This window comes from Culex quinquefasciatus, chromosome 2 (genome assembly GCF_015732765.1).
Source record: "Culex quinquefasciatus strain JHB chromosome 2, VPISU_Cqui_1.0_pri_paternal, whole genome shotgun sequence".
In the NCBI taxonomy this organism is placed as follows: Eukaryota; Metazoa; Arthropoda; class Insecta; order Diptera; family Culicidae; genus Culex; species Culex quinquefasciatus.
In genome coordinates, this window is record NC_051862.1 from 157,979,046 (window position 1) to 157,992,855 (window position 13,810).

The following is a 13,810-nucleotide window of genomic DNA, read 5'->3' on the forward strand; positions in this document are numbered from 1 at the left end:
TAGTAGAGCACAAATTTTAGAAAATTTAAATATTTGAAGTGTGTATTACTTTAAAATGAATTTTCAATGTTGTTAACGACAATGTTATCAATATTGTTATTGAAAAACGACAATTTTATCGGCGATATCCGACGAAAACTATTTTAATTTTTGATTTTGCTAAAACTTTGTGGGGGCCTTCCCTATGGCCAATACAACTTTGGCAGCCGTATAAAGCCAAAACGGACAAATCGGTTCAGCCAGTCCCGAGATAATCGGGTGCAATTATGTTGATCAACCACCCACACAGACATTTGCTCAGAATTTGATTCCGCAGGTTTGTTTGGGACTTTGGATAATCGAATCACGAACCGGCCGCCATCTTGTTTTCAAAAAAACCAAATCACTGTATAATAGCTTAAGGGTCTTAATTCAGCTCGCCAATCGACAATAAGACAAAGAAAAAAATATTTTTTCCGTGATTCGATTATCCGAAGATTTGATTATCCGAAGTGAAATTTTTCCAAGACCTTCGGATAATCGAGTCTGGACTGTATGTATACATGAAAATGGGCCTAGGAAGTCAAATTAGGAAGTTAATTTTTCGAGTGATTTTATAACCTTTCTTCATTGAGGTGAGGAAAGCAAAAACAGTTTTTTTTTCCAATTTCTGAAAAAAAAAATCAAAAAAATTTACACTTGCTCAAGAAATATTGAAGATTAGAACTCTGGTTGCTGAGATACAACGATTAAAGTCTCACCAATTGATATTGAAAATATCTCAGCAACTAACGGTTCAACTTTCAAAATTTACAAATGAAACATTTGTGAAATTTTTCGATCTCATCGATAGAAATACTTTGAAAATTTTGTTGTAAAGACTAACATTTCAAAAAGGCGTGTTATTGAATATTTGGCCTTTAGAAATGTTAGGCTTGATTCCAAGATTTAAAAAATATATTTTGAAGAGGTCATAAAAATTAACAATTGTCAATAAAAATTTCAAATTTTAAGGCCACGTGGTTTATGCATGATCCCTTTGGTTAATACACGAAGTTGACAAGTGAGAATGCCAAGCTCAACACTCAAACAGCCGGGCTACACCACCTCGTGCTCTTTCTCTCTTTTCCTATCTTTTTCTTGCTTGTACGAGTGAGTATGGTGACAGCAGTCATTTCAAAGGCTAGTAAGCAGTTCGGAAGAAAGGGGCCAAGAAACAGCTTTACGAACAACAGAACAAAGGAAAGGGAGCGATTTCTTGGGGCTTTTCTTCACTCTCTCTGGCTTGCTTTAGCTGCCGCTGCGGCCCATTTGATTTTTTTCTTGACCGATTTTCTTGACTTGATTTTTCGCGATTTCGCGGAAGCCACGTAATCCGTGAAATTTGCCCCTGGCCGTAAAATTTAGTACATACCGTGAAATGTCGTGAGATTTTAAATTATTATTAGAAAAATTTATTGTTTTTCAATCGTACACTTTACAAGTTCCCAAATATAAAAAAATGCAAGGCAAATTGAGAAAAGATTTGTCAAACATTTTGTTCATTACAATATTTTTCGATGTACAGATAATTCATTGCAAATTTCCAACAACATTTCTTTTCATATTACGAAAATATATAAATGAGAAAAAGATTTTTTTATATTTTGACCACAAATGAAGTTTTTTCGTCAACTGGTTTCAAATACAATAGGGGAAATAAACCCATTTTAAGCCTAATTAGCGGTCTTGTTTGAATGATGCTGGATAATCTGGAGTGTTCCTTGAAATTCAGTAAAACCAAGTACACCAACGAGTAGAGCAACTTTTTTTGAACATTTCTGTTTATTTTCATTTTTATTAAAAGTTATGCTATTCCTTTTACAAGCATTTTAAAAAAAAATATTCAAAAACGCATTCTAATCAGTCGTGTGCATTGGGCCACGCCCATTTTTCTATTTTCAGCTAAGTTTTTTTTTCATCCAACGCTCGTTCGGGTCTGCTTCGTGCTGCCAAAATTGATTAAATTTTGAGCGAACACTCACGAAAAGTAGCATTTATAGAGAAAGTTTCCTGCCACCCTTTATTCTTTATTTGCCTTCGCTTCTCGCTCGGTTTTTTTCAGCCTTCGATTGGAATAGATGGTCAAAATTGAAACGTCAAAAGACTTAGCGCGTTTGTTTTTTTGATGGCGCTTGCTAATTATTTACATGTTTCGGGATTATTTTTCAAGTGAGTGACTAAGTAACGGTCAAAAGAACATGTTGCCGGTAGTTGGAAGCAATTTTATATCTTAAGCGCTTTGAAATCGTTAGCGCAAGTGAAAAGATATTGATGGCGACTTTCGTTAAGCAGTTAACCTCTGATCTTGCGTGTGGATGTGTGTGCCACCAAAATAATGAGAAATGGTCTCGCAAAATAGAAATTATGATCAAAAGTACATTAAATTTGATCTTTTTGGCCAGTAATTGGCATACATTTGCGTGCTTATTCGAGGCGGTGCTGTTGCTGGTAAGTTTACAGCCTAAATAGTATTTTTGGAGCTTTAATCGAGCATCAAACTCTCCATATGACGAAGATAGGTGTTTGATTAGAAAGGGTATATTTCCCCTACATAAAGCTTTCTAGGCCCAGTGAAAAAAAAATATAACTGAACCAAAAAATGATGAACTCTTCGTCACAGTGTTTTGATACAAACAATGATCGAGCTCGAGCTGTCACAGCCCTGCGAAGTATGTTGGCTGACATATCGGGCGGTCAGTCAAAAAACCAGCTAGAAGTCGCCTGACAAAAAACTTTTGATAGAAATAGATAGGAAACCTGATGCAAACAAACGTCCAGTTGTCATGTAAACATACTTTGAATGTGTTGGTAATTTTCTGACAGAAAGCCTTATACTGAAATAGCATTTTGTATGGTAACATAATTTTCTGGAATTTATTAATAAATGTAAAAAATACTACAAATGAAACTAGCCTGACTTTTGTTTGAATGCAAAAATTCTTTTTGGCTAAATTTATGAAAATAAACAAAATTTGTATAATATTTATTTTGCTGATTCTTTTGAGCAAAATCAACTCAATATTATTTTGTTCAATAAATCATTGTTTAGTTCGTTTATCAGATTATCACCCAAGCAGCATTTATTGTCGCCAAGCCTTATTTGCAACTAATTCAAAACAATCCAATATTGCTCAGGCAACATGTACGCAACACTCCTGGTGACAAAAAAAGCGCACGACAACAACGCGATTGGCAACAATAGCCAGATAGTTGTGAACGTGTTGCGGCAATGTTTCCTATGCGATGCTAATATTTGTAGGAGAAATTGATGGTGTTGCAACAATGTAACAAATATGTTACCATTTTGGTGAAATTTTTGGTTGCTTGAAATCAATCGTGCACCCGAAATTATTTCAAGCGCAACAAACTGCTAATTAATTTCTCGATAAATATGTTACCGCTTTGGCTTCGCTACAAAACAAAAATGGATAAGTCTGGAAAAATATACCAGTTGCATTTTTCGTCGACAACAAACAAAATTGTTTTTCTTAAATGTATAGAAGGTGTATTTCTTTGGCCATTTCAAGTTTACCGAGTAAAATTTCATTCTACCCGTGATTTTTTCATGCGCCCTTAATATTTTCAAAATTTGCTATGTTTTCTAGAGCTGTTTTCGTTTAGAAATAAAAAAATGTTGGCAAATATATCTTAAAATTATCTGCTTTTCAATTCAAGTTATACAGAATGTCAATTCTGTAGAAAAACATTGTAAAAAATGGGTTTAAATAGCTGAAAATTGATTATGAAATTATTTTTTCCAATCTACCATCATGGCGCTTCATACGCACAGGGGTGTATTCAGGAACCTTTAATAAAATCAGCGGTGAGATTTTTTTGACGTAGACTTACGTCTTTGTCGAAGGTACTGGGGTGTCATTCCAAAAAACCCGGGCCGAAGGCCCTGGATTACTGCGTCATCCGTCAAACGCTTATATCTTCCTTCCCTCTAATCGAATCGACACGATTTATGTGCCATTCGATTCGAAAATTATTCAGCAATTTGCTATAAAACTTTCATTGTTGGCAAAATATTTTAACTATTGAAACAATTGAATGTTTTAAAATGTTTTCAAAATGCAGAGATTTTGCAAGCAAAATGAGCGCTTCCCACTCACGGACGGGAATGTCAAGTACCTATTTTGAGGGGAAAATCATCTGAGCAACGCGACCGAGTGTCGGTCGCGAAAAAGGAGGGAAGTAGCGGGCCGAAATCATACATAAGAACGCGCGCCAGAGCCCATTCCATCATTCACGTCTCAGACGTCGGACCGGCAGCAGCAGCAGCAGCAGGAAAGCTCAGCCCAGAGCAGCAGCAGCAGGAGAGAGACCAGAGCAGCAGCAGCAGGAGAGAGGGACCAGAACTGGAAAAGAAGTGCGCATCGCCTTCTCGTCGTCACCGTCAGCCAGTTGCCTCTCGATGGCCGGACCGTTAGGATCTTTCGTGGTTGCTGTGGTTCGGAGGTGCTTCAATCCCCATCCCTCGTCCCACCCGGGACGAGGCATCAACAAGATGAGGCGCGCGCCTGCTGCCTTCCGCCGAAAAGCCTCTCGTGGGTCAAGCCTTGGTTGTTAAACAATCGGGACATCCAACTAGCTCGTCGCATTCGCGGCGAGCGCTTCTGAAAGATTTACGTCTCATCAAATTCTAGTGTTGAAAGAGTTGCCCTCGTCCCACCCGGGACGAGGCAGCGAGCTAATTTGAATTTAATTTTCAGGAACAAATTTTGGTCTTCGGGGGCGACGGATTGCACAGCTTTCTGAGGCTGCTCTCGCCCCCAACCCCTCTGCCCTCCCCCCATTCTGCTCTTGGCATTCTTGCGAAAATTCATCCAATGCTTTCGTTTACCTTCAAAATCAATAATTATGTATTGATTCATGCCTAGAAATGCTAAAAGTTTATCTTTTTAATTCTATTGAAAGTAATTTATTGAAAAGAATTTCATTTTTTCGAAAGTGTCGAAAGTTAAACAATTTGCTACCCGATTTGATTCTCACCAAACGCACACATCTAAACTTTACGTAGTCTACGCCATTCCGGTTATGTCTGTGACATAACTACTTTGACTTTTTTTTTTATTTTTTTGCAAACTAGGAGGGCATCTTGCTTTTTAATGTATGTTAGGCGATACTTTTGTGTAAATTATCTGATATTGAACTTGCAATTTAAAAATAAGTTGATTTAATTTTATTTTGATCTAAGGAGTCCCCCAAGCAAAAATGTACAACCAACAATATCACTGTGTCTATTTAATATGTTAAACTGCCTTACCCAAAGCGTTATCAGTCTCAGATGGTAGTCCCAGATGTCCCCGACAAGCTCCAGGTCGAATCGAGTTGATATCTGGATGGAACACTTTTTTATTTGAGTTTGAAAATTGTGCTACACGCAAAAAAGTCCGTTCTCGTAAACGTGAACAACGTACCATGAAAATGGAAACAAAGCAAATTTTATGATAAGATTTTGCACCGTGAACAAATACATGTTTGCAATCGATTTTCATGAAAGTTTGTTCACGAAAAACCATAACGCCTGGTCTGGTTACGTTTTTCCTGCCCTTGTAATCATAAGCTGAATTCGTGATTTTTTGTTCATGGCTACGGGAACGCTTTTTTTTGCTTGTATTTTTTCACTAAAATGCCAATAACTCCCTTCAGATTTGACCAATTGGGATGCTTCATCCTGCATTTCGTTACATTTTTTTTTTTTGAATTTTGAAATTAAATTGAATGTTGTCTAAGTTACAGCCTTTTTATGATTTATGACGTTTTTGAACCTTCAAACTTTGTGCCACACTTCCCGTTGACCTAGAGTGCTCTAGTAGATGCTAGTTTTATATCCAGAGTTTTTTTTTGGAATAGGTGCTATAAACATATGAAACACAATAGTTTATTGGACCTTTTTAAAAAAAATCTCTAGATATGTACAAAAACCCCTGGAAATTTCAGGCAGATTGGTGAGGTCCAAACGACGTCCCATACAAAGGGGTTCGTGTACTCGCTCTTAAATTTTGTTTTTGTCAAAATATGTTGAATCCGCATCGAAATGCGGTTTTGCAAACAACAAACAATCAAAATTTTCCTTTAGTGGATGCAAATTACCCGCTATTCCCCAGGTACATTCTAGGCTTTAGTAAAAAAATCTGTTTTCTGTTAGACTTCTTTTTCGTAATCCCTTCCGATTTAACAGTGGGAAATGTTATTCATAATCAAGAACAAAAACTATTAAATTGAATAAACGTGATAAGATTTCTCAATTATTCACCCTTGGTACGTCCCTGTTTACTTCTCTTTGAGCAAATTGCCAACCATCACTTCTGTTGCAACAACTTTTCAGATATGTAGCAACGATGTTGAAGCTAAATATCCAACACCCCAATTTGTGTAACGTTGTGGTAATATAATGGTAACATAAAATTTGCAATCATTAATTTGTATATTGAACTGTCAAACGAAATAAAAGTTCTCATTTTATTTCAGCGGTGAGATCGTAAATGATGTCTATTTTAACGAATCCGTGGAATGAATTGTGTTTAGAAGGCTCGTTAGAAGGTGTGTTTTAAGAATCTTAATTTCTGGATAGCGAATGTTTCTTGGTAGGTGGTTCTCCTCCCCCTTGTGAAAAATCGAGGGGTGCGAAACGTCGCGGAGTGGGTTCCGTCAGCCCTAGGCTGGTTTCGGCTGTCCCGTACCCCACGGAGGGTGTTGATTTGGGTGGTCACGTAGTGGGGCCACGGCCGGAACCGTGAAAGAGTCTCGTCGGGAAATCCGATGGGTAAGACTGCCCACCGGCGAGAAGCTAAGTGGCTCCGGGTACGCGGCTCGGTCACCTAAGTACGCTTGCCGTGTGTGTGTTGCGGAGGTCGTCAGACTTGTTTTGACTCATCCGCGAAATCTTCCTCGTCATAATCAGCAGAATTATATCATGAATAGTGAATTCGTTATTTGCTGATGTGTCTAATTATCGTTTGAAGTCGATAACAGTGTGGAAAAATTTAGTTAGAAGTTCATCTTCATGCCCCAATACTTTTGACTGTAAGAAGTCCGTTTGGACAGATTTTTTGGTAGCTTATTTCATTTTTTTTTTTAAGCGCTTGCACATTGTGGACTACATTTTTGTGTTTTGATGGTTGCAACAAAACGACAAACTGCATAAAATTGTTTTTTTTTTTCATTAAAGATGTGTTTATGTCATGGCCCATGGCAAACGATGTTTACAACTAGTTTTATCAAGGAAACTTTGCTGCAACTAATTTGCAACATTTGCCGCTCAACATGAAGTATGTTTTTTGTTTGTTTCTACATTGGTACAATAATGTCACCAAAACGTTGCATCAATACTCAAAATCAAATTGTTGCCACAGCATATAACGGTAACTATTAGATGAAGAACTATGTTTCGATGTAACATTTTTGCAAATTGCAACATTGTTGCTCCCTTGTTGTAACTTAATTTGGACTTAGACGTTTTCAACATGTTGCGCGATGCTGCTTGGGCAGAAATTTTGATACCAACATGTATTTCTGATGATATTAACTTCTGAAGAAACTAGAAAAAGATCATTTTGTTTGCTGGAGTCCCGAGTTATATAATTACACATGTTTACGGTAGTTGAACTCGTACTTCTGCCAAACACGTTCTGACCTGAAATCCCTTTGGCCAATTGTCGCACGATTTGCCGAAGTCTCAGAGAATTGCTCTACCTCATTTGACGGTACAAAAAGGAAAAAAACGTTGCGCTCTCCGGATGTTAAAGCCATAGTTTTAACTGATGGGATTGACCCAATGACCTCGGAATTGAACCACAAGGAGCCCTGTCAGTCTGAAATAAGCTCATTAGAAGCAGCGCGAGTACTAACGTTACCCAATACCCGCGACTTAAGTATGCGGTATGCTGTATCAACAAAAACCGAGTCTGCTACAAATTATACTTTCCCATAAATTCGTAGCCGGCCTACGGATATTAGATTGATTGTACACAAGCACACTTTTTTGCAAGGTCAGATTCCAAACTGTAAAATATTTGTAAATAAGAGTGCATCCCTCTTACACCTTATGCAAACTGTCATTTGAGTGAGAAAGGGATAAACTCTAGTTTACAAAAGTTATGTGCCCTTTTGAAATGTTAGGCTCCAAATTAATAAATAAAGAATATTACTGATCTAATTCGACAATTTTCGACGGTCAACTCACCCAACACTGGCATGTGGTCCTTGTAGTAGTATCCTCCGACCGCTGGCTGCACGTACCGCAGATCGACGTTGCCCTTGTGGCCGAGCCGGTACACGTTGGTCGAGCCGGATGCCCACGACACGTTCGCTACACTTCGACAGGATTCGTTGTCCCAGCCACGAATTTCCATAACACGCCCCGTCTTGTTCGGACCACCGTCCTGGTTATTCCATTCCCAGTCGGGCCCTCGGACCACACGTGCTCCCACGAAGATGCCCTTCAGCTGGATCTTGAGCGCTCCCTGGCGGGGCGGAACGCGAACTCTGTTGGGAAAGAAAAAGAAAACACACAAAACGATCATAAATCTTCAAATTCAATTGTGAAAAGAGAAAATCCTTTCATATGAAAAATAAATGAGAGTAAAACACGATCGTGAAAACTGAAAGTAAAGCAAGGTATCGATGCGAGACGATCAAAAACATTCAAGATGAAGAAAAGGGTGTGTTTTTATGCTGACCATGTAAAACTTTAACTTTCTTTGGCAACGTCTTCGAGCCGACTAACCGAACCCGACTGATGATGCTGATGCTCTGCCGGATGTTTATCACGCGCGCGCGCATCACTATTAATGAGGCAGATTTGCGTGAATCATTATCGCGGGTTCGAGAGCAGCACACACACACAGAACGAGGAGGGAAATTCCCCGAAAATACCCGTTTTTTCTTCATTCTACAATCTACCAACTATTGGCGAGAATGCGCGCCCGAGAAGTTGTTTTGACGGAGGATGATGATGATGATGGTCGTCACAATGAGAAGAGGCGTTTGAAGATGATAAAAGGTTTGCAAAGTGGTGACGTCAAGCGTCATTTTGAAAATTAAATCATTGGTGTTGGTCATCGTCAATTTCTTGCATTCAATATAAAATAATCAATCTTTTTCTATTACATGATATGTTAGAATGCAACAAAAATAGCTTTTTAACGAGCAGTTAGAGGCTTGTTTCGGTTGACGAACTGAGCCAAAACCCAAATTTGAGCTTGGTTGGATGTATCAGGAGCTGCTACATAAATATATTAAACCCGTATTTTTTTTTTTTCAAAATTATTGATTTTTTAGGCACATTAACCACTAATGCTATTTTCAACATCACTGTCGTGTAGGTCATATCCTTGCGCCGACCTTCAAAGTTTGGCATTTTTTTAAATGGCTACACTAAAAAAAACCTTGAAATTAAAAAAAAATTAAGCAGTCTCATCATTAAAAAAAATATTATTAGAAAATAGTCAAACAAAATCTAAAAATTGCCATTATTTTTTTAATTGGGTACTAAAGCCCTACTCAATTTTTATGTACAACGGTAAAAAACACCGGCCGGGTCCGGTGGTTTAGTGGTTAGCGTGGTAGCCTCTGAATCCCAGTATGGCCTGGGTTCAATCCCAGACGGACCCGGTGGCATTTTTCGAGACGAGATTTGCCTGACCACGCCTTCTATCGGATGGGGAAGTAAAACGTCGGTCCATTTGCGTAAAAGAGGTTTTGAGTGACTCACCACACATAACCTTCGGACGCCTAGAAATGAGCAGAAACTTGCAACAGAGACCACAAAAGACCCGGGGGTCGTTAAAGTGGATTACTTTGCTTTTGGTAAAAAAAACCATTTCTGATCACTTTTTTTCATTTTAACGCAAAATTTTTTTTTTGGCTAGACAACATTTTTTCGATGGATCAACTATGGTCACCTTGGAGCAAGCTGTCAAATAGGAGCTTTTCTGTCAAGAAGGACCGCGAGGTTAATTTTTCAAAATTGATTTAAAAATCCATTTTAAACTCTTTGTGGTCGTACAAAGGGTCATTGTGCTCAGAAAAATAAGCTTTATCGCTGTAAACAATATTATCAGCAATCTAAGCTTCATTTTAGGACCCAATTTGAACTTGTTTGTGTTTAAGGCATTTGAAAGACGTGGAGCTGACAATCTCGGGCGGCCTTGAAATTGGGTTTTCGTGAAAACATTCAACTCTTTGATTTTTGATCTTCACTAACATAATATTTCGACTGTTTCTTCAGTCTCTTAAAATTGTATACTTTGATGCTCTTCTAACAGTCTACATTTTGCATCGTTCTGTAAAGTGATTTTCCTTTTTCTCGATGATCCCTCAGATATTGACAAACAGAAATTAACTGTAGATTTCAAAGTAATAATTAATATTACAAATTTAACTTTTATGCCAGATTTTTTTGTATGTTTTAGTATTTTTTTATTAAAGCACAACAAATTACATTTAAACAAGAAAATCAAATCATTCATAATTTATTACGTCATTTTACAGAATATTCAGAAAGGAATGAAAGAACTAGGGCAGGTTTTTACGAAATTGGCCCATTTTGTGGATTTTTTATTTGATATTATTATATGTTTTTATTTCTTTTGACCAATACTTTGTGGGGGCCTACCTTACCAAATTGACTGCTGTCCATACAAAAATGATACGTAAACATTAGGGTGATCCAAATCAGGGCTTCATCGGAGCTACCCCTTGAAATCAAAGAGGGTTAGATTTTCAGTATTCTTGCTTATTTTTTGGTTTATATTTCTAACATTTTTTTTTTGTTTATTCACTAACATTTAAAAAGTGCATGTTGAAATGAACATTTGGCCCTCTTGGAATGTTAGTCTTAATTCCCAAATTTTCAAAATATTTTATCTTCGAAATGATCAGAAAATTTCATGTTGTTAAATGTTTTATTGAAAAATGGACCATTAGCTATTGAGCAATTCTCTAGGATTTCGGTCATTCGATTTTTTTTGTATTTTTTAATCCGACTGAAACTTTTTTGGTGCCTTCGGTATGCCCAAAGAAGCCATTTTGCATCATTAGTTTGTCCATATAATTTTCCATACAAATTTGGCAGCTGTCCATACAAAAACGATGTATGAAAATTCAAAAATCTGTATCTTTTGAAGGAATTTTTGATCGATTTGGTGTCTTCGGCAAAGTTGTAGGTATGGATACGGACTACACTGGAAAAAATAATACACGGTAAAAAAATTTGGTGATTTTTTATTTAACTTTTGTCACTAAAACTTGATTTACAAAAAACACTATTTTTAATTTTTTATTTTTGATATGTTTTAGAGGACATAAAATGCCAACTTTTCAGAAATTTCCAGGTTGTGCAAAAATCATTGACCGAGTTATGAATTTTAATCAATACTGATTTTTCAAAAATCGAAATTTTGGTCGTAAAATTTTTTCATTTTTCGATGTAAAATCAAATTTGCAATAAAAAGTACTTTAGTGAAATTTTGATAAAGTGCACCGTTTTCAAGTTATAGCCATATTTAAGTGACTTTTTGAAAATAGTCGCAGTTTTTCATTTTAAAATTAGTGCACATGTTTGCCCAGTTTTGAAAAAATATTTTTGAAAAGCTGAGAAAATTCTCTATTTTGCTTATTCGGACTTTGTTGATACGACCTTTAGTTGCTGAGATATTGCAATGCAAAGGTTTAAAAACAGGAAAATTGATGTTTTCTAAGTTTCACCCAAACAACCCACCATTTTTTATCGTCAATATCTCAGCAACTAATGGTCCGATTTTCAATGTTAATATATGAAACATTTGTGAAATTTTCCGATCTTTTCGAAAAAAATATTTTCGGAATTTTCAAATCAAGACTAACATTTCAAAAAGGCCAAACATTCAATATTACGCCCTTTTAAAATGTTAGTCTTGATTTGAAAATTTTGAAAATATATTTTTCGAAAAGATCGGAAAATTTCACAATTGTTTCATATATTAACATTGAAAATCGGACCATTAGTTGCTGAGATATTGACGATAAAAAATGGTGGGTTGTTTGGGTGAGACTTAGAAAACATCAATTTTCCTGTTTTTAAACCTTTGCATTGCAATATCTCAGCAACTAAAGGTCGTATCAACAAAGTCCGAATAAGCAAAATATAGAGAATTTTCTCAGCTTTTCAAAATATTTTTTCAAAACTGGGCAAACATGTGCACTAATTTTAAAAATGAAAACTGCGACTATTTTCAAAAAGTCACTTAAATATGGCTATAACTTGAAAACGGTGCACTTTATCAAAATTTCACTAAAGTACTTTTTATTGCAAATTTGATTTTACATCGAAAAATGAAGTTGAAAAATTTTTACGACCAAAATTTCGATTTTTTTAAAAAATCAGTATTGATTAAAAAATTCATAACTCGGTCAATGATTTTTTGCACAACCTGAAAATTTCTGAAAAGTTGGCATTTTATGTCCTCTGAAACATATCAAAAAATAAAAAAATTAAAAATAGTGTTTTTTTGTAAATCAAGTTTTAGTGATAATAAGTTAAATAAAAAAATCACCAAATTTTTTTTACCGTGTATTATTTTTTTCCAGTGTAGTCCGTATCCATACCTACAACTTTGCCGAAGACACCAAATCGATCAAAAAATTCCTTCAAAAGATACAGATTTTTGAATTTTCATACATCATTTTTGTATGGACAGCTGCCAAATTTGTATGGAAAATTATATGGACAAACTAATGATGCAAAATGGCTTCTTTGGGCATACCGAAGGCACCGAAAAAGTTTCAGTCGGATTAAAAAATACAAAAATTAAAATTGAAGAAAAAAGACCGATTTCGTAGAGAATTGCTCTATTGAGATATCATTTTCGTAAATTGGCACTGGATATAATTTTTCAAAATCAGGAATATTTTTGGATTTTTTTTGTCTTTCTATCTAAAATTATCATAAAAACTCAAAATATGACCAAAAATCGTTTTTTTTTACATTTTAGCTCAATTCTGAGGGCAGATTCAGATTCGGACAAAATTACATGGTAAAACATAACATTCATTAGGGTGGTCCCATACACTTTTTCCTTGAAAAATAGACATTTTCAAATGAAGAAATCTCTAAATTACAGAAAAATATCCCTGGGATTTTTCCAGCGTTTATAGTGCTAGATCTGCTCTTTCGAATGCAACCTGGCGCTTAGAATTTGGTCTTCGCCTTTTTGAGATATTTGAATTTTAAATTTGCATCTGTTTTACCTTAAAATGGCTGTAACTTTTGACCCTCAAGTCCAAATTCACTTGTCAAAAAACAAAAATGTTCATTTTTCAGAGCTCTAAAAGTGCCTCGAACATGACATTTCTCTAAAACATAACCCTGAATTTCTACGTTAAAAAAACTGATTTCTGAAGATTTGCTCAGACGCTTTCTGTAAATTTGGTCGTAGAAGGCGTAGACTGAGAGATAAAACTTTGGTGTCTTTGACAAAGTTGCTTGGATTGGCGAGCCCAACAACTTTCTAGAAGACAAAAAATATTCCTGAAAAGTTAGGTATTCAAAATCACCCTAATCGTGAACCACCCTAATGTTGAACCAAACCAAATCATTTGCAACAACTCTTCTCAAGACACCAAAGCTCCAAAACTTCACCATTTTTAAGAAAATCCATTTTCCACTTAATTTTGCGATCTGGACCACTGTGCAATGGCACAAATAGCTTTTTGATCGTACGGAAGTCTCCCATAATGTATTAGCCAAAAATATAAATAAATCAATTTTAGGTATTTTAGGATAATCACTAGAAACAAAAAA

The 13,810-nt window shown here is 36.0% G+C and overlaps 1 protein-coding gene across 1 annotated transcript in view; it reads right to left on the reverse strand.

Annotated features, from left to right (window-relative positions):
• Positions 1–13,810, reverse strand: part of LOC6041475 (E3 ubiquitin-protein ligase MIB2) — a 36,457-nt gene that overhangs the window by 3,680 nt on the left and 18,967 nt on the right. The window contains 1 exon segment of the mRNA XM_038252897.1: positions 8,213–8,514. Coding sequence (XP_038108825.1) covers positions 8,213–8,514 — 302 coding nt within the window.